The 24511-nt window shown below is 50.2% G+C and overlaps 9 protein-coding genes across 9 annotated transcripts; 4 read left to right on the top strand and 5 right to left on the bottom strand.

Moving 5' to 3' along the window:
- Positions 1-1481: 1481 nt before the first annotated feature.
- BO97DRAFT_92934 (NDT80 / PhoG like DNA-binding family protein) lies at positions 1482-3453 on the top strand. The gene is made up of 2 exons (XM_025701145.1): positions 1482-1655; positions 1731-3453. The coding sequence occupies exon 2, from the start codon at positions 1747-1749 to the stop codon at positions 3346-3348; it is 1602 nt and encodes a 533-aa protein (XP_025550836.1). The 5' UTR covers positions 1482-1655; positions 1731-1746; the 3' UTR covers positions 3349-3453.
- Positions 3454-6378: 2925 nt separating this feature from the next.
- Positions 6379-7265, top strand: BO97DRAFT_92879 (uncharacterized protein). The gene is made up of 2 exons (XM_025701144.1): positions 6379-6428; positions 6509-7265. Exon 2 carries the CDS (start codon positions 6596-6598, stop codon positions 7079-7081), a length of 486 nt encoding a protein of 161 aa, XP_025550835.1. The 5' UTR covers positions 6379-6428; positions 6509-6595; the 3' UTR covers positions 7082-7265.
- On the bottom strand, positions 7115-7502 carry BO97DRAFT_92870 (uncharacterized protein). The gene has a single exon (XM_025701143.1). The coding sequence runs from the start codon at positions 7359-7361 to the stop codon at positions 7149-7151; it is 213 nt and encodes a 70-aa protein (XP_025550834.1). The 5' UTR covers positions 7362-7502; the 3' UTR covers positions 7115-7148.
- BO97DRAFT_425339 (uncharacterized protein) lies at positions 7461-7890 on the bottom strand (the record flags this gene model as incomplete). The annotated part of the gene is made up of 2 exons (XM_025697055.1): positions 7461-7644; positions 7877-7890. 2 exons carry the CDS (start codon positions 7888-7890, stop codon positions 7461-7463), a joined length of 198 nt encoding a protein of 65 aa, XP_025550833.1.
- Positions 7891-8663: 773 nt separating this feature from the next.
- faa4 (long-chain fatty acid-CoA ligase FAA1) lies at positions 8664-11492 on the bottom strand. The gene is made up of 6 exons (XM_025701141.1): positions 11293-11492; positions 10654-11142; positions 10560-10585; positions 10101-10496; positions 8897-10041; positions 8664-8831 (listed from the first exon to the last, which is right to left on the bottom strand). The coding sequence occupies exons 2-6, from the start codon at positions 11094-11096 to the stop codon at positions 8742-8744; spliced, it is 2100 nt and encodes a 699-aa protein (XP_025550832.1). The 5' UTR covers positions 11097-11142; positions 11293-11492; the 3' UTR covers positions 8664-8741.
- An 847-nt stretch (positions 11493-12339) lies between these two features.
- Positions 12340-14057, top strand: BO97DRAFT_92824 (S-adenosylmethionine-dependent methyltransferase). Its single transcript, XM_025701142.1, has 4 exons — positions 12340-12484; positions 12556-12739; positions 12977-13138; positions 13198-14057. Exons 2-4 carry the CDS (start codon positions 12679-12681, stop codon positions 13980-13982), a joined length of 1008 nt encoding a protein of 335 aa, XP_025550831.1. The 5' UTR covers positions 12340-12484; positions 12556-12678; the 3' UTR covers positions 13983-14057.
- A 346-nt stretch (positions 14058-14403) lies between these two features.
- BO97DRAFT_370152 (uncharacterized protein) lies at positions 14404-16572 on the bottom strand. Its single transcript, XM_025692763.1, has 3 exons — positions 16534-16572; positions 15738-16151; positions 14404-15631 (listed from the first exon to the last, which is right to left on the bottom strand). The coding sequence occupies exons 2-3, from the start codon at positions 16140-16142 to the stop codon at positions 14645-14647; spliced, it is 1392 nt and encodes a 463-aa protein (XP_025550830.1). The 5' UTR covers positions 16143-16151; positions 16534-16572; the 3' UTR covers positions 14404-14644.
- A 4235-nt stretch (positions 16573-20807) lies between these two features.
- On the top strand, positions 20808-21143 carry BO97DRAFT_92747 (uncharacterized protein). The gene has a single exon (XM_025701140.1). The coding sequence runs from the start codon at positions 20842-20844 to the stop codon at positions 21013-21015; it is 174 nt and encodes a 57-aa protein (XP_025550829.1). The 5' UTR covers positions 20808-20841; the 3' UTR covers positions 21016-21143.
- On the bottom strand, positions 20838-23674 carry BO97DRAFT_370151 (Hsp70 family protein). The gene is made up of 4 exons (XM_025692762.1): positions 23473-23674; positions 23282-23405; positions 23151-23216; positions 20838-23047 (listed from the first exon to the last, which is right to left on the bottom strand). Exons 1-4 carry the CDS (start codon positions 23497-23499, stop codon positions 21273-21275), a joined length of 1992 nt encoding a protein of 663 aa, XP_025550828.1. The 5' UTR covers positions 23500-23674; the 3' UTR covers positions 20838-21272.
- Positions 23675-24511: the final 837 nt, after the last annotated feature.

Here is a 24511-nt window from a genome sequence, read left to right as displayed (position 1 = left end):
CGTGGCTCAGATTTCTCTTGTTGAATTGTCGCTTTTCTTTCTTAGAGGTTTTCTATCTTTCAGGGCAGTGTCTCTTCGGTGGCTTTTCCAAATGAATCATTGTGAGTGGTTCTGTCTCTCTTCTGCTGATCCTGATTCGACTCTGCGGCATTCCTTACCCTGGCAAGTTTTCCGTCATTGCGATGATGCGGGCTCAGCGGCCGATAAGTTGAGCTCGTGACCTTCCCCCATTGCCATTGCTTCTGACAGCCGATCTACATCCGGGGGTGACGTTAAGATTCTTTTTTGTTTTTCCACACCTCAAGCTTCTACTTTGGTTACACAATTTCAGAATGCCCGATTTCCTTGTATTCGCATGACATAAAGGAATACTGCTTCCTTGGCTGACAGGGAATCGAACCCTCTTTTCCCATGCTGGACTGGCGGAAGTTAAACATTCTTGTACCTTTTCGTCAAGCGTCCATTTCTGTTTCCTTTATGAATTTTGATTTTTGATTTCCTTTTTTTTGTTTCAATTTCTCTCGCTCTATCCCGCTCGCTCTCTCTCTGTCTTAGAGATCTCATGTGGCGGTATTTTTCTATCTCGTTTTGCCTCCATCTCATCATGCCTTCATCTATCTATAACCCCGTTGGCATCCGTTCAGAGCTACTCTGCTAATTATGGGCTTATCGCCAGCAACTCTCTTGCAAAACTCCTTTCCACTGGATGGTCCCCTCAATACGGACGGAGACTACGCTGGGGCGCAACGGCCGTTTTCTGGATCGACAGCCTTTTCGATGGACGAAGAGGAAAATACCCGGAGAGGTGGCGCCGTTCACCATCCTCTTGCGCAGCCTGTCTCAATACCTGCTACCAACGGTTTGCGATACAACACACAGCAGCCTGCACTGCAGGATGTACCGTAAGTTCAGTTCTCTTTCAATCCAGACTATCCTCGTGCTCCACTTGGCCCGCTTGCAGCCACTAGTTACAGCATTCCCTTCTTGTCCGAACAGCCTGACTACCGAGTAGCTCGCTGTTCAGCTCACCCTCTGTGCTTCGATCATGCTTCTGCCTCTTTGTATTATTATTTCTATTACTTATTCTAATTTCTCTCTGTCGACCACTGGGTACCTGTCCTATTATTATTCCATTTGGTTTTCCAATTTCTTCTGATATTCCAATTTGGCCCGTGATCCTTAATTCATCAAACGTTGGGTTTGGTAGCCTGTTGCTTGCATAGTGCATTGACTTGCTGCTCCCTGGTCGCATCACTGGACCCTTCGCCTCGCTTCTGATACGCTTATACATGCCTTGCAATCATGATGCGTTGGAAGCCAATGAACGTTACCTGGCCTTTCTTTTCTCCTATCTTATTTTGGCCCTCGCCGCCATCATCCTCTCCAGACTTTTTGACGCCTCCCCAACAGACACGGCATCATGACTAAATAGGTTCACAGTTTCGCTACGTCTCCAACAATGATTATGAGCCCCACTGACTCGTGCTCTGGTCTGCCTCCTTCTCTTTGCTTTTAGCTGGGTGCGCTCTGAACTGACAGGAGTGGTTCCGGACAGAGCCCTTCTCTTCCTCATCCAACTCAATCTACTCACATTCGCCCGGACTATCCTATGATAGGATTTCAGAGTTCAGATCACATCGAGTACCTCCTGCGCTGTAAGTCTGTCTACGCCCCTAAAAGTGTGTTGTCAGCCTGGGTTGATTGATAAGAAAATTTTGGGATCCGTTCAGTCAACCGCCGACCAACATGTCGCTCAGCGTACCATCGCAAGCCACTGCGGTTCCAGCGGGAAGATCCGATAATTACTCGGGCTATGCGCTTCATCGCGGGTTTCCGTCATTGTCAACCCTGCCCGAGATGACTCGCATGCCTCCCTACACAACTACACCAAGAGCGCTTGACGGCCCTGTCGAGCGTTCGCTATTCGGGCAATCGACGAGTCTACTGATCGATCCTGTCCAGCGTTTGGCTCAGCCGATGGTAGATGCACCTCCGTTCCATGAGACCAATGTCATTCATCCCATCATCTCCGGCAGTCAGTCAATCAGACCTGAAATACAGGCCAAAATCCACAAGGGTTTCTTTCAGGTGGACGAGAAGTGGACTTGCTATCGGCGTAACTATTTTTCTGTCTCGTGTTCATTCTCCTTGTGTCCTATGCCTCACGGTCCCCTCTATCTGAAGTTTTCCGAGCAGTCCACGGCAGAACGCATTCTGTCATTTTCCATGTCTATCTCGGCAATCGTGAATGCACAGTGTGGGGAAGTCCGGGAGCTGGTTCAGCACACACCAAAACGAGACAAGCAGTCAGAAAGGAAACCCGGGAAGATTGTGCTCCAGCCATGCCAAACTTCGCCTTTAGCCTTAGGCCACGGTGCCGCGTCTAGCAGCAGTCCTCACGGCTACTCACTGACATCGCAATCGGCCGGAATACCGATGGAGTACAGTTCCACGTACAGCGGGGCCCCGCAACCGTCACAGCCTCCAACCCAACACACTTTTGAACGCATCCAATTTCAGAAAGCAACGGCGAACAATGGCAAGCGACGGGCTCAACAGCAATATTACAATCTGGTGGTGGAGCTATACGCAGAGGTCTCCCATCCGGTGGGCGGAACTGAGACCCAATGGTTCAAGATTGCCCGACGCCTCTCTCATCCAATGGTTGTTCGCGGTCGCTCCCCAGGACATTACAAAGATGGCCGGCGCGATAGCTCAACGAGCATGGGGGGCCCGGATGGAGGAAGTGGTGGCTCGGGCGACGGCACTGGAGGGGCTGTCCTACCCCCGGGCATAGGACAGGCTGCACGGTCTCACTTGACCTTGATGCCGTACGACTCTTCTCACCGCGGCGGTCCACATTACCCTCGAACAGACTACCATCAAATGGCAGCGGCAGACCAGTCACCGCTCAGCGAAAGCCCGCATATATCGTCATCATCGTCATCGGCGTTTGACCTGGGGCTCATCACAGACACGATGGATCCTATGGATTCGATGAAAAGCACCACCAGTATGGATCCATACCCGGATCCTGGGTTTACTGTCCTGAATGGCCGTAAGCCCGGCAGCCAGTACCGTCTTCATCTGCCGCCTTTCGATTATGACTCTATCACAAAGAATAGCGATGAGTCCGCGAACAGTTTCGCGGAGACGTACGATCCGATGGTCTCGTTTGTTTCAAACGACCAGCCTGAGTCGCCGCACTGTCTGAAACATCCCTCGCGAATGGCTCCTAACCTTTTCCACCATAACACTAGTAGTGGGTATGATCCCGTCTATTCAACGCGCGCCGGCGATGGCAGTCCTTACGGTCGCTTCTCCAATTCTCAGAGTCTGTGCGCCTAGCAGTTGGCGCCTCTGGCTTAGTTCTATCTCACCCTTTCTATTACGCTGCTTTGAGCCCATGAGGATTGACCTCCATTCTTGTGGACTTTCTTCTTATTCATTGTACTTCCTTCCCTTCCGTTTCATTTTCTTCTTATACTCAACCTTTCTGTCATCGGAATGCTTCTACAATCTTATCGATCTCATTGCTTTTCAAAGCCACGGCAGGATCAAAATTGCAGAGTCAGGTCTACCTTTCTACTTGTGGATCTTTGTTGATGAGCTTTTTTCTGGTGGGAAAGGAAAAGAAAAAGAGTTTCGGATGCTTGTGATGAACTTTCAGAAACTCCCTGTGTGTTCGATATAGACTGGTAGCTCGAGTGGATTAGCCCCGTTCCGTGTCGCGGAAGCAAGCAAAATTGCATTCTTTATTGAGGAGCTAGCCTCTGCGTGCATCTTTTCTTTGTTGCGCAGTTCGATGGTTGACCTTGAGGTCCCACCTTCAATCTAGCCCCTCTGCTCTTTTTTTTTACTGTCCGTTTTCTTTTTCTTTTTCCATTTCTTTTCTCCTGGTTTATACTTTTGACCCCTCTATTCTTGCTTCCACAACAGTTCTTTTCTGCCTACGCAAGGAGTAGTAAGCCAGCAGTTGACAGAAAGCCTACCCACGACCAGGATATTAGATAAAAGGTTGCGTCCCCCGCCCTTCCTGCGATAAGACCCTAGACGATAGGACCGACAAACGCATGAAGCCCCGAGTCAAAAATGCAAGAAGGAACCAAGAAACAGGGAAAGTGTAACCCTCGTAGCCTAATAATTGGCTCTGGCGGGGGTCAGAATTTCTCCGACATGTTGCCCTACTTAGGACTAAATTTGAGGGTCGCCGCCGCCGCTGTCAGGCCAACCTAATAATGCATGTCAAACCGACATGGGGGGGGGGGGGCAGGAGTGAGAGAACGAATAGAAAAAGAAAGAAATCCAAAAACAAAAATTGACCCATACTCAAAGAAGCAAATGAACATCCTAAGGGTGGCGGCAATTGGAAGGTGGGCATTTGTCTGCCATCCGTTTGTGATAGGAAAGGAGGGGGAAAGGGAATCTGCATCTCGGTCGACAAGGCTGGGCTTCCTTTCCATACGTTTACGGATAGACTAGGTTCAAGGGACAAGGGGTGGTGAGATGTGGTCTCGTATGTGTCCAGAGAAGTAGTTGCACTAACAGCAACAGCATTAGCAGCATTAGAAGGAAAGAGAGGGTCGGGAAGGGACACAGTTCGATGATTTCAAGGCCCGACGATGAGGAAGATCGACAAGTATTCCATACAAAGCAAATGACATGCACTGCAAAAGGTGACGGATATGGTCCCCGGTCATCATGGATCCATGATACTGTCGGTACTGTACCTGCCAAGTTTGGCGGTCGGCCACCAGCAGCTGATGTTGCTCACTGACGGACTCACACCTCCTTTTTTCCCTTCCCCGTCAGCTTAACCTTTCTCCGCCCTTTTCTGGCTGCCAGTCGCTAACATGTTACTGTTACTGTTAATGTTTTTGTTGTTGTTTTTGTTGTTGCTGCTACTGCCGCCGCCACCGCCGTCGCCGCTAGACTGACTATCTTCCTTCCGTCTTTCTTTGTTGTTGAGGTGGAGTGTCTACAAGCTACAAATCCCTTCCTCATCTTCCTGCGCGGCTCAATGGCTTTGCTTGCCCCAAAGTTAGATCCATAAACTCCGATCCATCCATCCATCCTTCCTTCCTGGTTTCCTCAGCCCCCTTCCATGCTATTCCAGTCCAGTCCGGTCTCTCGGTCCTCAATTCACCGATCGATACGTGATGCGGGATGCTTGCTCTTCCACAGCTGCGAATGACAAGACTGGAGCGACGTCAAAAAAGGAACATGCGACTAACGCGATGATCATCCACCAATGCGTTCCATGATCGACCGGGCATACATTAGGCCGCTGATTCAATCGCGTTAGGAAGCCCGCATCTTCCCTCTTGCACCCACCCCCTCCCGCAATCACCCTAAAGGCTTGGCGCTACTTTCGATCCCAACACGGTACGAGGCAGCTCCCACGCTCAATGGTGGTCAGACAAATGGCTGTGAAGGATTTGAGCTCTTCTTTTGCCCATGGAGTACTGTACCGGCTGCTGCCTCCGCCACCACTCTCGGCACGTTCCGGTGCCGTTCCAGACGATCCCTTCCCTCAAACATAACTTACTGTACTCTAACTGTAGGTTGTCTGGGTCTGTGAATGCAGCCATGGGTGCTTGAAGATTCCCGTCCACTCTTCGGATAGGATCGCATATTCCAGGATGTTCAATATGTGGACCGCATCGGGAATGAGAGTTAGGTACCACTTCGATGAAGACAGAATCGTCAAAAAGCAGCCGAGTACCCTGCCATCCTCTTCTCATCGACCTGTTATCTCAAGAAACACAAGCTTAAAGTCCCGCCTTCCCTCTGATTTCGACAGCCAGAATTTACCAGTCATCCTCAGAACCACATGCAGCTGATTCACCCTGCGTCATTTGAAACATCATTAGGAATCACATTAGGCCGATCCGTTTGTTTTACTTCAATAGCTTATCGATCCTTAACATTGGCAAGTGGAGGTGCCGTGGCTACCGAAGCCAGCTATCTCGTTGCAATGAAGCTCCCCTAGAATAGCCCACTATGCACGTCGTACAAGGGAGTAGGAAGAAGGGGAAAGGGCCCGAGACAAGTTAACCGGCTCCGAGCCTTGGTGAGCCACAAGAAGTCGGTCGTTGATGAACGACGGCAAAGACGAAGGATATCTGCCTGTGAAAACAAAGCGCCCAACATGAGCACCGTATTGCCTTGGGCCACGACACGCCTCCGAATCGTGGTGCAGCTGTTGGGTTCGTTCTTCTCGTCGGTTCCACCGCATCATCCCTGTTTCTGGAGCAAGGTATGGAGCCTATCACCTTGCACGTTTCAGCCAACGGTCAGTACGGCGGCTACTGTTGCTTCGGAGCTATCCGGCTTTTACAGAGAGGCGGCGGAGACGTTTCATCCCATTCATCGTCTACGGCGGTTCATGTGGGAAATAGGGGCTTTGGGCGAATTGCATGCAACAGGTACCCAGAAAACATCTGAAGCAAAGAGGCCCTTGTTTACTGTATGTCTGTTGTTTTGATCGGGTCTGATTTCAGCCTAGGTTTATCGGGATCCGAGACCATGGACTACAGTCGGTTGAGATCCCTGAAAGGAAGAGAAACAGACCCACCATGGACACCCCTTGTGTATGGGCTACTGTTCGCGTCAAGGCTGGCGTCTCATTGACCAGCCCTATTGCGATGTCCCGAGGATCGAGAGCTCAGACCCTGGGTGCACCTCTCATTCGATTGGTGACTGCATCGAAGGACACTACCGGTACTCTGCCTGGAAAGGATGGTTGTTATCATTCTCGGTCTGGCTCCAATTGCTTGCACTTATGATATATCCCCTTTCAAACGCCTACTATACCGGACCTCTTCCTATTGAGGCCAATGAAGCCATAGGGGACATTCTCAATCGCCCAGGTCGACAAACTGATAGCTGCCTCAAAACCTCATCCCAACACTGCATGCGTCCATATTTCTGTTTCACGAAACGGTTTTCCCGGACGTTGTGTCCCGTCAACAAACTTCTGACGAGGCGAGACACGCGACAAGAACCGAATGCCCGCCTCGTCCCAACTCGTCCACTACCCTGCAGGAAATGCGCCGCCATCTGTCCTTTCTCTCCCTAGCTTGATTCTCGGCCCTCACCTTATACTTAGTTGCCACCGTGTATGATTCCCTGTATTCCCCAGCATCTCACTCCGCCTGCAAGACCCGCACATTCATGTGACGGTGGTCCGGTCGCCCATCATCAGCAAGCCGCGATATGTCTGGGCCCCATCTCTCAAACCCGCCAACCAGTTTCATTAGAAACCTAGGTCGCCCCCCTTCCTCCGTCCAGTTTCGTAGTAGCGTAGTCCGCACCGGAAGATAGAGAGAAAGCAAGAGAAAGGGAGTGACTCTCTTCATCAACGTCGGTCCTGCTCTGAACCCACCGGCCGCCGGACAGAACCGCTTCCGCTTTCTCTCACTTTGTGTCCCCGTCTGATTCGCTCCAATGATCCAAAGCTACCTCTCGACCCTCGAGACCCGGATCGCCAATTTCCGATCCAATTCCTGCTGTTCCTCGGGTGTCGGCGTCAGGCCAATCGCCCCCTCCACCTGCGGCGTCATCCACAGCCCAACCGCCGCCCACGCCATGACTCCGACTCCGAAGAGCGCCCGTGTCTTGGGCGAGAGGCCTTTATATGAACTAATCGACATCAAAACCCATCAGTCAATGTAAGAATAATAAACAAAACGAGCCGAAGAAAAAAGAAAAGAGAAACACGGAGAGAGACATAACGTTACGCCGGCCGAAAGAGGCGAGCGAGCGAGCGAGCGCTTTTTCGGTCTCAAACGTAGGCGGAAGCCGCGGCCGCCCCCAACGGCAAGGGGGGTTAGAGGGGATAAGTGGAAGATTGAAGCAGAACAAACCTACTTACCTCCAGAACGACATCTTGATATATAATCCGACAAAAGAATGATTTCTCGCAGACGGGCAGTACGAAGGGATTACTGCGCGGTGGAAAGGTAGATAACTAAAGTAACTCCCGGGCAGTCCGTCGGTTTCGAATGGGCGATGGGCAAGGTAAATCCGGGCTGGGGAAGGCCGGAGGTCCGCGGTCAACGGTAGTAGGAGCCCCTACTCCCATTTTGGTTTAGTGTGTGGTAACCTAGGTAGGGCCCGTCTAGACCCAGGGTTGATTGAAACTTGACACCGCCGGCGTATACAAATCTATAGCGGCAAGTTAATCACAAGTAATATTCTTTGGCTCGGCTGGTTCAATAATCTTTGAGGGTCGCGGGGTATGATTCATGCGCTGCTGGGCTTTGTGGAAAGGTAACTGGCTATAAAGCTGTTCCTGCCGACGCAGCAGGAAGGTGGGTTTTACTCTATCGCAATAGCGTTCGTGATGAGTTCATGATGGACTGTCTTATTTCTGCTAACATGAGAAAGAAAGATATTATTCCATTCATCCAGCGACCTAGCCTACTTTTCCTGATCCTAAGCAAAACTCGAAAGAACTTAGGTCGAGATTTGAAAAAGATCTTGTATAAGAGAGCATGTGATGCGCCCAGTACACAAAGAGGAGAGCGAAAAAGGACATCATGTATACACATATCACATCGAGATAACAAGCAAAATCACTAAATTAAGGAACAGCAGATAGACAACATGCGTCGGGCGAGTGATAATGCAAAATCACGACAACCAGCGCGGATATCCGATTCAAGAAGTACAAAAGAGGAAAAAAAAGAAAAGCACATAAGAAAGAAAGTTCAAAGAAAATGGCTTATGTAGTCTCTCTATTTCTTGCCGTATGCACGGTCAACGTCGGCCTGAAAGCGGTTGAGGATTTTCTTGCGCTGGAGTTTCTGAGCGGCGGTCATGTAGCCCTTTATGATCGACACGAGTTAGTTTTGCCGCGTAAACGTGCGAGTTTCGGTATGGTTCAACTTACGTTCTGAGGAGTCCACTCCTCATCAGAGAGAACAACTCCGTTGATAATTTCAATGCCCTTCAAGCCGCCTGCCCTGCCAGCAGCCTGGAGCTGCTTGAGGACGATAGCCTTCAACTTCTCATTGTGCGCCAAAGTCTCCAAGTTTTCACCCTCGATACCATTGTCCTTGGCGATCTTCTTCAAGGCGGGCTCAAGGGGTACGATGATGGCGACTGGCTTGTCTTGATCCTGGGCGGCATAGACACAGATATTGCCGACCACAGGAGACGAGCGGTAGATAGATTCGAGCTTCTCCAAGGCAATGTATTCGCCGTTGAGCGTCTTGACCAAGTTCTTTTTGCGGTCAATGATCTTAATGTGGCCGTGCGTGTCGAACTCGCCAATATCGCCAGTCTTGAACCACCTGTCTTCAGTGAATGCTTCCTTGGTCTCTTCCTCGTTCTCCCAATAGCAGCTGCTAACACTAGGTCCACGAATGTAAATCTCTCCCTGGGGAGGGGTATTCTTGGTCAAGTAACCGGCGTCGGGGAAGTCCACGAGTTTCATTTCGATCGATCCCGGGATTTCGCCCAAGGCATCCGGGTTCCATGCCAAAGGATCGTTCAGCGCACCCATTGCCGACGTTTCCGTCAATCCATAGCCACTAATCATGGGGGCAATAGCCATGGACAAGAACTTCTGGGTATCTTTCGAGACCGGTCCACCACCGTTCATCATAATGCGCAGGCGGCCACCGGTTGCCTCTTTGAGCTTGCGGAAAACGATGGCATCAAGGATTCCGGCTCCCATATCAACACCGGGGAAGCCAGCGGTCATGAGGAAGTTCTTGGCAGACATAGCGCCCCAGAACAAGCTCCTGACTAGGACGTTGTTCTTGTTCAGATTGTTGAGGACACCCTTCTTGACCGACTCCCACACGGCTGGCACGCCGACCAGAATCGTAGGCTTCAATTCGCGAATATCTCCCTTGCAGTTGCGCATCGAGGTGTCCGAGAGAGTGCGAGGGTTTCCGTAGCCCATAGTGCCGCCCCAGAAGAGACAAAGGTTTTCGAACATGAATTCGAGAATATGGGCCTGTGGAAGATACGTCAGAAGCGAATCGGAGGGTCCGATGTAGGGTCCAACGATCGCGTGGATACCCGCACCTGTTCTATAGTTAGTTCTACTGGCGTTATGCACAAGATGATCAGATGGGCGAACTCACATGCGGAGACGACGTTAGCCTGAGTCAGAGAAACACCCTTGGGGGGTCCGGTCGAGCCCGAAGTGTACATGATACAGCAGAGATCCTCGCGACTGGGGGGCACTGGATCCACGGGGTTCTCCTCGCCCAGCTTGCGCAGTTCCTCGATGCTGATCACATTCAGATAATCGTATTCCGCCTTGAGTTTGTCCAGGTCCTCTTTCTTGACCTCATGGTCGGTGTTATAGATAACATGCTTGATCGACTTCACGTCCTTCAGCACGTGGGCCACGGAAGGGATGAGACCAGGGTCGCAGAAGATGGCGAGACTGGACGTTTGAGCCAATGAGTGTTTCAGCCCTTCCTCACCCAGAGTGTCATACGCAGTAACGACCGTCAGCGACTGAGATGCGGCACCTGTAACGAGACAATCCAATCAGTAAGGGGTCCATCGATAACCGAATGTTCGTGCGCACGAACCGTGTGACATGGCCAGCCAATTTGCACTGTCAAAGCCGCCATAGTTAGCCTTCAATCTTAAGGTATCACCAAGCACCATGAGTTACACGCGTACCTTGTTGCGCCGTAGAGATGGATCTTATCCGGCTTCTCCAAACCAAGTTTCCGCAATCCACAACCAAGCTCAAGCGCCAGCTTCTCGTATTCGGTGAAGCTGAGGAAGGTATACCCGCTCATTTCGAAGTACGTCCACTCCTTTTCGACCTCCTTCTCAACACCGTCCACGATCTTCTTCACCTTCTTCTTCTCCACGTGGGTCTTGATCAGGCGGCGGGTACCAACAGCCTTTGAGTTTCCGTACAGCCTCGCAGAGCGACGGAAGATCTCGTAGGTGGTGCTGGCATCATCAGCCGGGCGTTCGAGCAGGCCATCTTTGGCGAGAGGCAGTCGGCGGGGGATGGTCTCTCCTTCGACGGCTTCGACTCCGGGAACTTCCACCGAGAACGGTGGCTTCTTGTACATGCGCGGTTGAATGCGCAGCTCCTTCAAGTTCGTCATGGCGAAGGAGGGTTCAGCGCTCGGCGGATCAGACTGAAAACGGGATCTGTGGACAACAGAAAGAGAACTCCTGGTCAGCGACGAGGTGGGATTATGGTTCGATTTGAAGGGTGATCATTGGGAAGGCAAACGCCATGGGAGAGGGGGAACCAGAGGAAGGCAGCGGATAGCACAAAGTCAAGGATCAACAACTTACGGTAAGCAAGTTCCACTATGGATCGGTGCCACACCGGGAAAGCTTGGGTTCTAAGAATTCGCCGTTCTAAAGCGGAGAGGCAGAGAGATAAAGATGATGGACAGGGTCTTTTGGGGGGTGAGGAAGAACGCTGGTAATGAAAGAGAAGCGGAAGGGCGAAGACTTAGAGGGAGGGGATGGAACGGGGAAAAGGGAACTTGGAAGGGGAAAGGTGAAGCTACTCTTACTTAGTCCGGACAGTGCAGAATAATGAAGTCAGTTTATTGTGGCTGGGCGGGAAATGGTCAAGGCGGTGGTCTCTCTTCGGTCAGGTCTTTCCTCTCTTCCCCCGTCCTTATTCGCGGCTACTACTTGGGTATGACGGAACCCGGCGGAGGGAATAGAAATTGAAAACAAAGACCAGTCCAGTATTCTGTTAACTTGACCCTCAAAAATGGGATTGCCCCCATGGTTCCATCATCATTAAATACTGTTTGCCTCTGGGCCATCACTCCCGTGACTGCCTCAGTTGTTTACGAGATTTCTCTGGAACTGAGCAAATCATTCGGCGCCACGGAGGAGGAGAGAAAGTCAGGAGGAGCTTTGAGCATGGGTCGGCAAGCGCACGAGCTAGTTGAGATACTACGCAGGAGGGATAAAGAATTCTTGCCGCGGTCCCGACGACGACAGTCAATGTCCATGGATACGAACTATGGAGTCATCCGCATATAACGGCTCTATTATGACCTACAACGACGCCCCCCATCGTCATTAAAGATCTGACAGGAAATCTGTAGAGCAAATTTTGCCGACAGGGTCATGTCATTCCATTCCGACCATAAAGCGTCACCGCCGTTGTGTCCCTGAGAAAATCAATCCCAAGTGCCAGCTCTTATTGGGGATGGACCCTCTCATATGTCACTAGAGGCGCGTGGCTGGAAGAATAGAGATTCAATCACTGATATGACAAGGTCAAATAGCTTCCAGGGGACCTGATTGTGTAACTGGACTTACATTAGTGCTGACGTCTCCTCCTAGCATACCGGTACAAGACTTGTGCCGCTTGGCCTATGCAGTGCTTACCTAACTTTCCCACCACGATGTTTCCCCGCTGTCCGCAAAACTTCATCCTTCGGGAGATGCCGAGAAATTTTTAAAACTAGGTGGAACGCGCTCGTGCAGATCGGCTGCTAATTATTGCCAAATCGACAGTGTATTGTACCCTCCATCGCATTCTCAATACTTTGGTTAAAAAGCAGAGCTAACATGGCTTTCTCTCTCTAGATTGGTCTTGTCCTATCCGCCGCACCTCCGACCCCCAAGTTCACGAGCCACCTGCGCCATTTTATCCTATAGCCCATTGTTCTGTACCTACATTACTGCTAGACAGGAACACTTTTTGAAACAATGGAGGAGCTCACAAGCTTTCTATCGTTACTTGGAGAAGAGGTAGAAGACGCTGAAGAGGGTATGTCACGAAAAATCCATTGCTTCGATATCAGACACCGTGCCCAATGCAACATAGCGAGAACCAGCTTCATAGATACCGACCCTGCAGCTCTAGAATACGAAGATCAAAAGCAAAGCAAGAGCGCATTATCTATCTGCATGCCTATAGCGAATCAAAAACCCTGTTTCTAGTTTACACCCCAGCAGCAGCGCTACTAGAACAGCATTGATTAATCCAAATCACCCCATCCTATAGAAGCCTTCTACCTTTTCGCACAAGACATCCCCTCCTCGAATTTAGGCTTCGTCGACTCGCGCGCCACGACCGTCGACCTCACAATCCACAATCAGGACTACATCATCCATCAATCCCCCACACTACTTTCCTCGTCCCGCGCAGGCGGGACAACAGGCGCAGGTTCGTCCAGCACATCACCGCATCACCACCTAGTTCTAATATAAAGACTCAAACAACAGTCCTTTGGAAAATCACCCCCCTCTTCTCCGAATGGCTTTCCTCCCCAAACAACCCGCTCTGGACCCAATCGCTCCTCTCCGCCTCCTCCACCCTCGTCGAACTTGGTTGCGGCATCTCAGGCCTGAATGCGCTCACCCTGGCCCCAAAGGTCCATCACTACATCGCGACAGACCAAGAATACGTCCACCGACTCTTCCGCCAGAACATCGAGACCAACTACCAAGCCTCCACCACAGCCAAAGCCTCCAAGTCTCGCAAGCAGCAGAACCAGCAACAGCAACAATCAAAGCGCAAGCCCAAGCAGCAGCAACAAAACCCGTCGCAGACGACGTCATCACCAAACATCACCTTCACCTCCCTTGACTGGGAACTCGACGTTGCGGGATCGCTGAAAGCCAGCGTGGGGCTCGAGAGCTTGCCTTTGGAGAACGGTGACGGCAATGACAGCAATGAGGAAGAAGAAAAAGAGGTTGATCGAGGGTTCGATTTCCTGGTGTCGTGCGACTGTATCTACAACGATGCGTTGGTGGCCCCATTTGTGCGCACGTGTGCGGACATTTGTCGCTTGAGGCCTGTCTACACTTCCGAAGATCATGGTGGTAAGAGGGGCAGAGCGCCGACAATCTGCCTCATCGCGCAACAGCAACGGTCGCCGGAGGTGTTCGAGGCTTGGTTGCAGGAGACCTTGAGGGTGTTTCGCGTATGGAGAGTGACTGATGATGTACTCGGGGAGCGGCTGAAGTCCGGGACGGGGTATCTAGTTCACTTATTGCTGCTCAGATGAAGTGGATCGGGGGTGTCCGGGTGTGGTGTGGAGAGGAAATGGGATAGTAGAGAGGATTAAGGAAGCCTGTATGAACGGCGAAATCCGAACAGTAGTTTAGGTGTTCGTGTCATTAATGATCAGTCAATCCTTTGACTCAATATGCACCATTACTCTGGTCTGGGTGGTGTATATGTGGGAAGCCTAGGTGTCAGTTGTTGGAACATGGACGCTGAAAACCATGGATTTTCTGACGACCGGTACGCATTTGCGGCGGTATACACATTTGGTGGATTACGGGTACAGCAACCGCGCGCCATGAAGTGTGAAATCATCCATTTGCCTTGTTCAAAAGGTATTGATGGGAGATTATGAGACTAATCATAAGCATCGAGTATATGCAAGTGATACTAGAAACAAGGAGGCAAGTGAAAGCAGATCAATCGAGACCCTCGGGGCCAGCCATATGAGGTAAGACATTATTACATTAAAATAGAAACAACGTGCAAAAGGCCACCCACATATACAAAAAGGCGGGTATTAACGCAGGAGCTCCATGGAACGATTGAAAGCCAATAGTCCATGGGAACATGCTTGTGCTATGCAAGGCAATAATGCGAATATCTTGCGTCCTTCGGTATTGCAACGCGACGATAATTAGTAGTATATTATATAGACTCCTATTACTGTGTATCGGCCGTTTCTTTGGGGTCAGTGTTCTCTTTTTCATGTTCATGTGGGCGAGGAAATTCGGCCTCGTCCTTGAAGGAAGGTTTGTGATCCGGAGAGGTTTGCATTGGAATCTCCATTGGACGCGGGGGGTTCGTATCAAACCGCTCGCGATGTTCACATTCCGGGTCGCGATCGATGATAGATGAGATGGATTGTTTCGTCGAGCCGTTCAGTCGAGCTTGCAGTTGTTCCGGGGCCGAAGGCATCGATATTACTGCCGGGACGGGCAATGTCCTGTCGGTGGACTCGGTCTTCACTGGGATATCCCGACTTTCCTCTTCGTCAGATGCAGAAGAATACTCAATCTCTTGTTGATATCCTTCATGGTCGGTTGGGCCAGATTCAAGTCGGCTCTCTTCCGTGGATGCGCGGTTGACGTTGGCCACTGGGGGAAGAGGGGCGTTGGGATCATAAACAATCCCGCATACTTCCAAGGCCCGGGACTGGCTGCCCAGACTGCGGTCTTTGTGCTTCTTCGTCAAATGACACATGAATCCATGGAGGGTCACAAAGTCTGCCTTCCCGCAGCCGGAAACCGGGCAAGTCAGATAGACCAGACTACCGTCTGACGGACGCTTCCAGAGAGCCCTGCCAGAGGGGTCATGCGCTGCCGGTCGTCCATGTCGCTCCCCCCAAGCTTCGACGTTCTTGATAGTGTATTTCTGCTTCCGTCGGATCGAGGTGGCGCCGGTGGGGTCATGGTGAATGTGCTGAGGCGGAGGGGGAGGGACGTGGGGTGCAGGTGCTTGTGTCGGTGGTGGAGGGATTAGACGAGGCTCTGGAGGACTTTGTTGCTTGAAAAATGCAAGCGTAGTGGCTGCATTGGTCTCGGATAGACGGCGAGGCGGCGTTGGTCGGAGCGGCGGAGATTCCATCCCAGCGTTATAGCCTAGGCCCATGGATTCCCTCTTCAAGCGTTTTCGTTGCCTACGCAGTTCCTATTTCGTAGGCAAACGTGGATCATGTCAGACGAGGGTTGTTTATAATAATGAAAAACAAGGCACAATATCACTTTTTTTTTTCAGCTGTTGTTCTTAACCATACCTCTTCTTCTGCTTCAGCATTTTCAGTCAACCTACGGAAGTCTTCGTCTTCTCGCTTGCGCAGGGCGAGAAGATGGCTACGAGCCGCCATACGAGCCGCTTCTTCATGTTCCAATTGTCTCAGACGGACTTCGATTTGATCAATATGCGGATGATGGGCGGGCGGTGCTGGGGCCGAAACTGGAGCTGGCGGGCCTGGTTCCTGCATAGGAGGAGGCGGTGGTGGTGGAAAAGGACGGAATTGATGGTGGTGGCCATGCATCAAATGCTCCGGGGGGATTGCTTGGCTCGGGTTCATTGCGATTGGATGGAAACGTGGGAGGCTCATAGTATTAACATGATGACCGACACTGCCGTTAATGCCGTTCTCGTGCACCGGTGCTACAGGAGGCGCTGCGACTGTCATGATGGAAGACTGGATGCTTAGGTTAGAATATTGATCGGTTGCAATCACTCGTTGTTGGCATGCATATGGGAAAGTTTGCCGGGAGGTTGGATGCAGCCGCGGGAGATGCACTTCGATGAACGCAAAGGGGGACTCGATTCCAGAAGTATATCCAAGGAACGATAACTCGAGGAAGGAAGGGGATTGCGTGACCCAGGTATGACTGCGACAAGGGTGATGGAAGGGAGGTAGGTGTAAGAGGGATCAGAGGGAAGAGAAGCAACGGAAAGGGGAATAGAAAGTAAATGTGAGATAGGCGGCTCCGATGAATGATAAATTCAATGAGGTCAAGGAAAATAGGGTGGGAATGGAGCATTCATCGAATAAAGCCAAAAGGATTGCTTCTACTTACTCTTTTACACTGGCAGCAGTGATCAAAGCAATGTCAAGACTCAAGAGGCAGTAGAGTAAGCGTACTACTGTACCATTCAGAACAGAAAAGAAAAACAAAATGCTAGCGCGATGCAGCTTGCCCGTTTTTCTCTCCAAATTCTTTCTTCTTTGCTTTACACCTTCAGGGAAAAATCCCGTGAATTTTCCTTAATGGGCTGTTTAGATTTCACCCACTAGAGTTGAAAGACGATGCAGGTGGTAACGGCCAAGCAAGGGATTTGGTGGGTTGAGAAAGGGACAGAGGTAGAATAAAATCGAGGGTTGTCAGAGTTAGATCGATGGTAACGATCCTGGTAGAGATGGAGTTTGGACGAAAGTTCAAGCTCAGACAACATCGAAAAGAAAACAAGCGCAAGAATAGTCTAGAGAGGATCCAGAGCTGAGAAATATTAATCAAAACAATAATAATAATAATAATAATAATAATAAATTAAACCAGTCAGCTGGGACAGCTCTAGTCAAGACGCTAGTAGCTAATAAAACTAGTCAATAGTAGTCAGTGGTGACTAGAGTAGTAAAAAGCCAGTTTGATTCTACGGTCAGTTGGAAACAAACAAGTCCATGGATAAAGTCTGGGACCTGCAACAGCACTAGTGAGGTCCAGTGTCAGATGTAGTAATAATTGACAATATTGGCCATAGTCCTCCGGGCGATGTATGACAAGAACGCACAAACTGTTGAATCCATTGGCATAACAGAACATATGTCGGAGGATTCAATAGATTTAGGGACTGGAAGCTGTCAGGCATTGGATCTCTCCCCGGAGGGGCAGGAAAAAAGGAAGGGGGGAAGTGTGCAAAAATTGCCCTAAGATGCCATTGTCAGAATGATTACACCTCCCAAAATCCTTCAGTTCCAAAAATTCTTATGTGTTTGAATTAGCCTGGACCCCCTCCGAGCTGGAAAACCCACCACTGTCACACTAGTGACAAACACAAATCGGCCTAGGATTCTGTGAATGTGTTCCGTAAGATATCGTTATTCATCATCCACCCTCCCCTTCCAACTCTAATCTTGGATCTGAGATGTATTCACTTACATTGTCTAGCGTAGAGAAGACAAGCAATATGGAAGGAGAATTACAAGCAAAGACCAGGGTTGATAAGTGCCACAGCAACTAGGGGCACCCCAGGTGAAGACGCGGAGACCACGCTGGGCATGCCAATACAATCAGACCAAAATCAGGTACGCCCACGGTAAGAGGTGCGAGACTTTTGGTTGATGTGGTCCCCAGGTCCGGGTGCATTCGCCTCGGTAACTCGAAAGATGAATCACCAAGCCAGTTCCAACTCTTTTGCAAAGAGTTCGGACATGCAAAACAAGCTGTCGTAATAATAATGAAAACAATTAATATGTGGTACATCCAAACCCTCTTCAGTAGTGTTACCTTGGTTTTTATTTTTAGCCATAAGGCTCACAGCCAATGAGGCCCAATTGATCTACTATTTATCTTGTAACGCAAGTTCTTGAGAAGACAGGTAGAATATCATGGAAGTTTAGGGTCTCGCACATGGCCAAATAAGATTTAAAATTGTAGACACATATTCTAATAGATTGCTGTCGCGTTCATCAACCACCGCAACCTGCTCCAGCCCTCACTGATGAAACAAGAATCTCTCAACATTGACGGAAGGACAGCGAGAAGGGACCGACAAGCAGACCACAAAAAGTGGGCGGTACCTGTTCCTCTCATGTCAAGGAGAAGAGTGGATGTACTACGATTGTGCTGATGAGGGTAAGTAATAATGAGGGCACCAAGTGGGGAATGACCCAAACCCCAACTGGATTATTCCTGGAACAGGTACATTGGCAGAGTGATCGACAAATGATGAAGGAGAAATTTTGCAGCCAGACGTAGAGGCATCAGTCTAAGGAAATAGACTTGCTCCAAGTGGCTCTGAAATTAGGCTGGACGTGAGGAGTGCCCTTTTCGTCTAAGCCAGGGTAGAGAACGGGGCAAGCAACAGACGATCCAGACTTTGGAAGTCGGTAACAGTCAGAACAATCCAGTGAAATGAGAAAATGAGGTAACTGCACCGTACATGTGTACATTAGTAACATACTTCTGTCTTTGATGAAGCGAAGTATGGTCCGAGCTGGATAATCAAGAAGAAGGATCAAAACTCACACTCTCTCAAGTGTTTAGCTCATCAAGTAGTTAACTCGGCTCTGAGACACATCGGCTGCGGTCTAAGATCGCAACGATCGTCGCATTGAGAAGCCCACCCGAAAATCGAGTCTACTTTGCCAGCCTGTCAGTCAATGCATCAACTGTGAGCTGGGAACTGTTGAAGAACCCCCGCGACCAAAGAAGAATCTTTCTTGGCTTGGAGTTTCCGCCCGCAGTTGTGTACAGCGTTGATTTGTCCTCTCGGCGGCACCACCGCTGCAAGTCTCTCAGTGGAGATTGGCTGCACCTGTAAGCTGCCGATAAGGACAGAAGTACTGTACACTACAGCTTACCGGACCCTCGTCCCCCATCCATCATCCTACATCAACCATGCCACATCTTGATTCGACTGCTCATGGTGTGGTGTGCTTGTTGACCTCCATCGCACAAGCTGATAGGGGGAATTCAACTGCCTTGGAGTCTTAACAGCCCTTCTTATATGGCCCTTTTACCCCATAATCGACAAGCTAATGCCTTGTCCATGTCCAACAATGGTGTTCTGGCCTGCCGCTTGAGACCATTGAACTATATTAAATAATCTGGATCGATAAGTCCAAAAGACACTGTCAATCCTGCATATCCTGCTCCACTAGTATGGAGCAATGAGTGTATTCCTCCCTCCTTGTTGTCTAACCTTGATTGATGGGATTCTACACAGAGGACCTTCCTGCCTCCTCTCTCTGTCTCGTCGCTCCCACGCAGTGGAATCCTTTCCCTTCTGGACCAGACACACTCCCACTTGAACTGAACTGGTCTTGGATAGACCAGAAGCTTCGAATCAGCCTTCTCAACGGTAACAATCCCGCTGCAGAGTCGTGGCAACCTCTCATTCATTACCCCATACACCTCTCTGCCCTGTTTACTTCCGGAACCCAGAAGTAGTCTTCATTGTCGCAAAATTTCGGTCCAATCAGTGAAGTAAGTGTGCATGCAAGGAGTGCCACCCACCACCACCACCACCTCTTACCTTGCCCTCGCCCGGCCTGTTATACTACGCGATAATGTGGACAGATGCAATCCCACCTCAGTGAATTGTCCTGCACACGTAGTTCAGACTTGACCCGTTGATCTATACATCAGCGCCGTCGTCCAAAAGTGAGGCTGCATTGAAAATAAGCGCTACGACTGGAGGAACCGCTCCCTTTGCCAAGGACACAGTAACGAGATCCGTGTCCTCATCATAGACCGCAGTTTCTCCAATTTTAAGTGCACCTCGTCGTTTTCATGGCCGAGTAGACATCTTAAGAAAAAAAAATGCAACGGATGACGAGCATCTTTAGTTTGCAGGAAAGACTTGTCTGCAGTTCTCATTCCTGGGCGCTATCTATCTAATCAGTGGTTATCATTGATGGCCCGCCCCCGCCCCTGAAGCGTGCACTACCAACACAATGTCTCTAAAAGAAAGGACTGAATTAGACTAGTCAACACAACCGTCAACGAGAACGATTCAGATATACTTTTCCTTTGTTTGTCATTCAATCTGTCCCTTCGAGAAAATAGACTAGAACATCTTGATTGGGATGGAGAAGGAGATTTGGTTTTGACCCTTTCCCGAGTGAAAAGACGATTGCCGAGCTGGGGCACTACTACTCATAGGCTACTTTGCGAGATTCAGTGTATTTGGCATGAGGCCCGAGGTGTCCAAGCTGCCTGTCTCAGTTCGCGGAGCCAATGATCACAATGGACTAATGCCCTTTTTTTAGAGGGACGCTGATGCCGATGCGGTAAGACTGTAAAGCTGGTGTAGTACCCTCGTCCTCTCAAATCACTCAGAAGAAGATTGGGGAGGGGAGCCTGGGTTACTGGGCCTAGCATCGGAGAATATGTTACGCACTACGTAGCCCCAGCTACGCGATGCTCAAGAACTTAGAAAGGGAAATAATTACTGTTGGTGATGAAGAGGGTCACAGTGAGTGGGACTGAGTAGTCAGTACTGGGGAGTCCACGCGCCCAGTCGGCCCACATCAGATTCTGATGATTCCAGAATGCTTGCCACGCAAAACCAGGGATCCAAGACAATAAGTCAGCGCAGGCTCTCAGGGCTTCTCACTGAGATTAGACTACATCGTCCATTCAGCTAAGGGATTGAAAAGAAGCATGCACATTGGCTTGAATCGAGAGGAGAATTTCTTCTTCTATTGTCACATGGTCCCACACCACATACTTTTCCTTTTTTGTGGTCCCCCAGCCATAATGTCATTAAGTTACAAAGATGTAGACACTCCATGCATCCGACCCAACGGATTGCCCTCCGTCAAATACAAACGCTGATCCGGCCCAATAAGTGCGAAAGGAGTTTATGAAATGGGAGAAGAGAACAACAAAAGTAATGGAGGAAATAGGAAGGTGAAAAAACAAATCAGAATAGAACACCCATACACCGAACAAAGGTAAATCAATCAAAGCTATCGGTATGTGTACATATCATGCGTAAATCAAAGGTGAAGAGGAAAGCCTCTAGGGAATACTGAGAAAGAGATAGTACAAGAATATCCCATCGAGGTATGGGATTTTCAATCATGATACACTTAGGCCTTGTTCTCGCCCTGGCCCTGCTGCTGCTGCTGCTCAGCCTGGGCCTTGTGCATCTTGTCGAAGAGGGTCAAGCTAGCGTTCTGGAGCTCGTCGGTCTTCTGCTTGAACTCCTCGGCAGTAGCAGTACCCTCACCAGACTGGTTCTGGGCGATGAACTCGCGGAGAGAAGCAATCTTCTCGCGGATCTGCTCGGCCTCAGCCTTGTCGAGGCGGTCCTCGAACTCCTTGAGGGCCTTCTCGGTGTCGTTCACAACGCTGTCGGCACGGTTGGCAGCCTCGATGGCGGACTTGCGCTCCTTGTCCTCAGCACCGTACTTCTCAGCATCCTCAACCATGGACTGGATCTCAGAGTCAGAGAGACCAGAGCCAGAGGCGATAGTGATAGACTGGTCCTTGCCAGTGGACTTGTCCTTGGCACCGACGTGGACAATGGAGTCGGCGTCGATGTCGAAGGTGACCTCAATCTGGGGAACACCGCGGTGGGCAGGAGGAATACCAACGAGCTGGAAGTTTCCGAGGAGCTTGTTGTCCTTGACAAGCTCACGCTCACCCTGGAAGACCTTGATCTCGACAGCAGTCTGGAAATCAGCGGCAGTGGAGAAGGTCTGGGACTTCTTGGTGGGGATGGTAGTGTTGCGGTTGATCAGACGAGTGAAAACACCACCAAGGGTCTCGATACCGAGGGACAGAGGGGTGACGTCCAGGAGAAGAACATCAGTGACCTCACCAGCAAGAACAGCACCCTGGATAGCAGCACCGATAGCAACAGCCTCATCAGGGTTAACGGACTTGGCGGGGTCACGACCGAACATCGACTTGACGGACTCGGTGACCTTGGGCATACGGGTCATACCACCGACAAGGATAATGTCCTGGATCTCGCTGGACTGGAGGTTGGCGTCCTTAAGGGCCTTGCGGACGGGCTCGATGGTGCGGCTGATAAGGGGGTCAACCAGTGACTCAAGCTGAGAGCGAGTCATCTTGAGGTTGATGTGCTTGGCACCGCTGGCATCAGCAGTGATGAAAGGAAGGTTGATCTCGGTCTGGAGGGAAGAAGACAGCTCAATCTTGGCCTTCTCAGCAGCCTCGCGGATACGCTGGATAGCCATACGATCACCGGAGAGATCGAGACCAGAGTCCTTCTTGAACTGCTGGACAATGTGGCGGACAAGAGAGATATCGAAATCCTCACCACCAAGGTGAGTGTCACCGTTGGTGGACTTAACTTCGAAGACACCCTTCTGGATCTCCAGAACGGAGATATCGAAGGTACCACCACCGAGATCGTAGACGGCGACAACACGGTCAGCCTCCTTCTCGAGACCGTAAGCAAGGGCGGCAGCAGTGGGCTCGTTGACAACACGGAGGACGTTCAGACCAGCAATCTGACCAGCGTCCTTGGTAGCCTGACGCTGGGAGTCGTTGAAGTAGGCAGGAACAGTAACGACGGCATTCTTGACGGGCTTGCTAAGGTAGTTCTCGGCAGTCTCCTTCATCTTGTTGAGGACGAAACCACCAATCTGGGAAGGAGAATACTTCTGGTCGCGAGCCTGGACCCAGGCATCACCGTTGCTGTGCTGGACGATCTTGTAAGGGACCTCCTTGATATCACGCTGGACCTCAGCATCGGTGAACTTGCGACCGATGAGACGCTTGGTGGCAAAGAGAGTGTTCTCGGGGTTGACGACGGCCTGGCGCTTAGCGGCGATACCCACCAAGCGCTCACCATCCTGGGCGAAAGCGACAACGGAAGGAGTTGTTCTAGCACCTGTGAAAATGAGTCAGATGCAGGATTCTTCAAGTGTTTTTTTCCAGCTCCAAGTCATAATTTGATGCTGGCGGTCTACCGCATGGGAAATTTCTTCACATACCTTCGGCGTTCTCGATAATCTTGGGAGTCTTGCCCTCCATAACGGCAACGGCGGAGTTGGTGGTACCTATTCATCGACGTCAGCTTTGAACAACGAGCCAGTGTTTGAAATGTTCGATGTGCACAACATACCCAAGTCAATACCGATGACCTGACCCTTCACCTTCTCCTCACCTCCCTCCGTGGAGTTCCATCTCCGGATGGAAGCACTGGGAACTCTGAAGGCAGGAGTACGGGTGAAAGCAGTGCGCGGGAGCTATGTATATTGAACAATGTTAGATTCGAATCAGCGCATAGCATACTATGTCGCTAGGGGAACATACCGCGCGAGAGATACGAGAGGACAGCATTGTGAATGTGATTAAATGAAAGGGTTAATACAGGTATTAAAGAAAGGGAGCTATAATGATCACTCCGGTCGATTCAATCGAGAGGAGTGGAGGATGGAAAAGGAGATATAAGGGTATAGGTAGGATGAGATGGAAGAAGAAGAGAGGTAGGAAGGAGACAAGTTTTTTCTGCTCTGATTCCGGGGAGAAAGAAACTAAAAGAAGGGAGACGGCAGGCGTCGTAAAAATCGTCCCGGAGAGCTTCGGCCCGTCGTCGAACTTGGTAGAATCACGGCAACACAGCTAACCACCCAATGATATCTCAGCTCTTCTACTGACCGCTCAGCATGTTGGCCGGATCTCTGTCTTCGAGTTCGAGAAGCTACTAGTAGAATAACGTCCATTACTTACTGGTGGCGGATGCTTGCCTCGAGAATCTCAATATAAGGTATAATTCACAAAATATGAGCATACATATAAGATTCTCGTTCATCTACACATTTATCTGCCGAGCTCAATGCTGCAAAGGGATAGCCAACAAGGAAGCTGAGGGCCAGCCCGGAGTCTATGATACAACTCCGTGAGTATCTACCGTCAACCGGCAATACCCGCTCCCAGCTCAGAAAGCTCCGATGAGCGGCGGCCACTTGAAGTAGGCTCTGCATGGCAGTATCAATGTTCGTCGTTTATGCCGGCCTGACATGACTTTCGTTTTTTCGGGAATGCAAAGCTTCTCGATATCATGAGTACTGCTTTCATTCTCTATTTCTATTGTCTGTGACTCAATTCAATGGGTATATTGCGCCTGAACAATTGATACATTTTGAGGGCATTTGACGAATCAAGAGTATAAACGATTGGTATAACCCAACATCTCAGATAATGACTACTTTCATGATGCCCGCATGATATAATGTAAATTAGATAAATTACCCCCAGTAAGGCTATCGGAATCTGGTCCGGAATCATTTGTATCCAAGATGCCTGCAAAGTGTGTTTGGTCAAGGTGTTCCAAAACACAATGAAATTATTA

This window comes from Aspergillus homomorphus, assembly GCF_003184865.1.
Source record: "Aspergillus homomorphus CBS 101889 unplaced genomic scaffold BO97scaffold_21, whole genome shotgun sequence".
Classification (NCBI taxonomy): Eukaryota; Fungi; Ascomycota; class Eurotiomycetes; order Eurotiales; family Aspergillaceae; genus Aspergillus; species Aspergillus homomorphus.
This window is presented reverse-complemented; position numbering and strand designations above follow the sequence as displayed.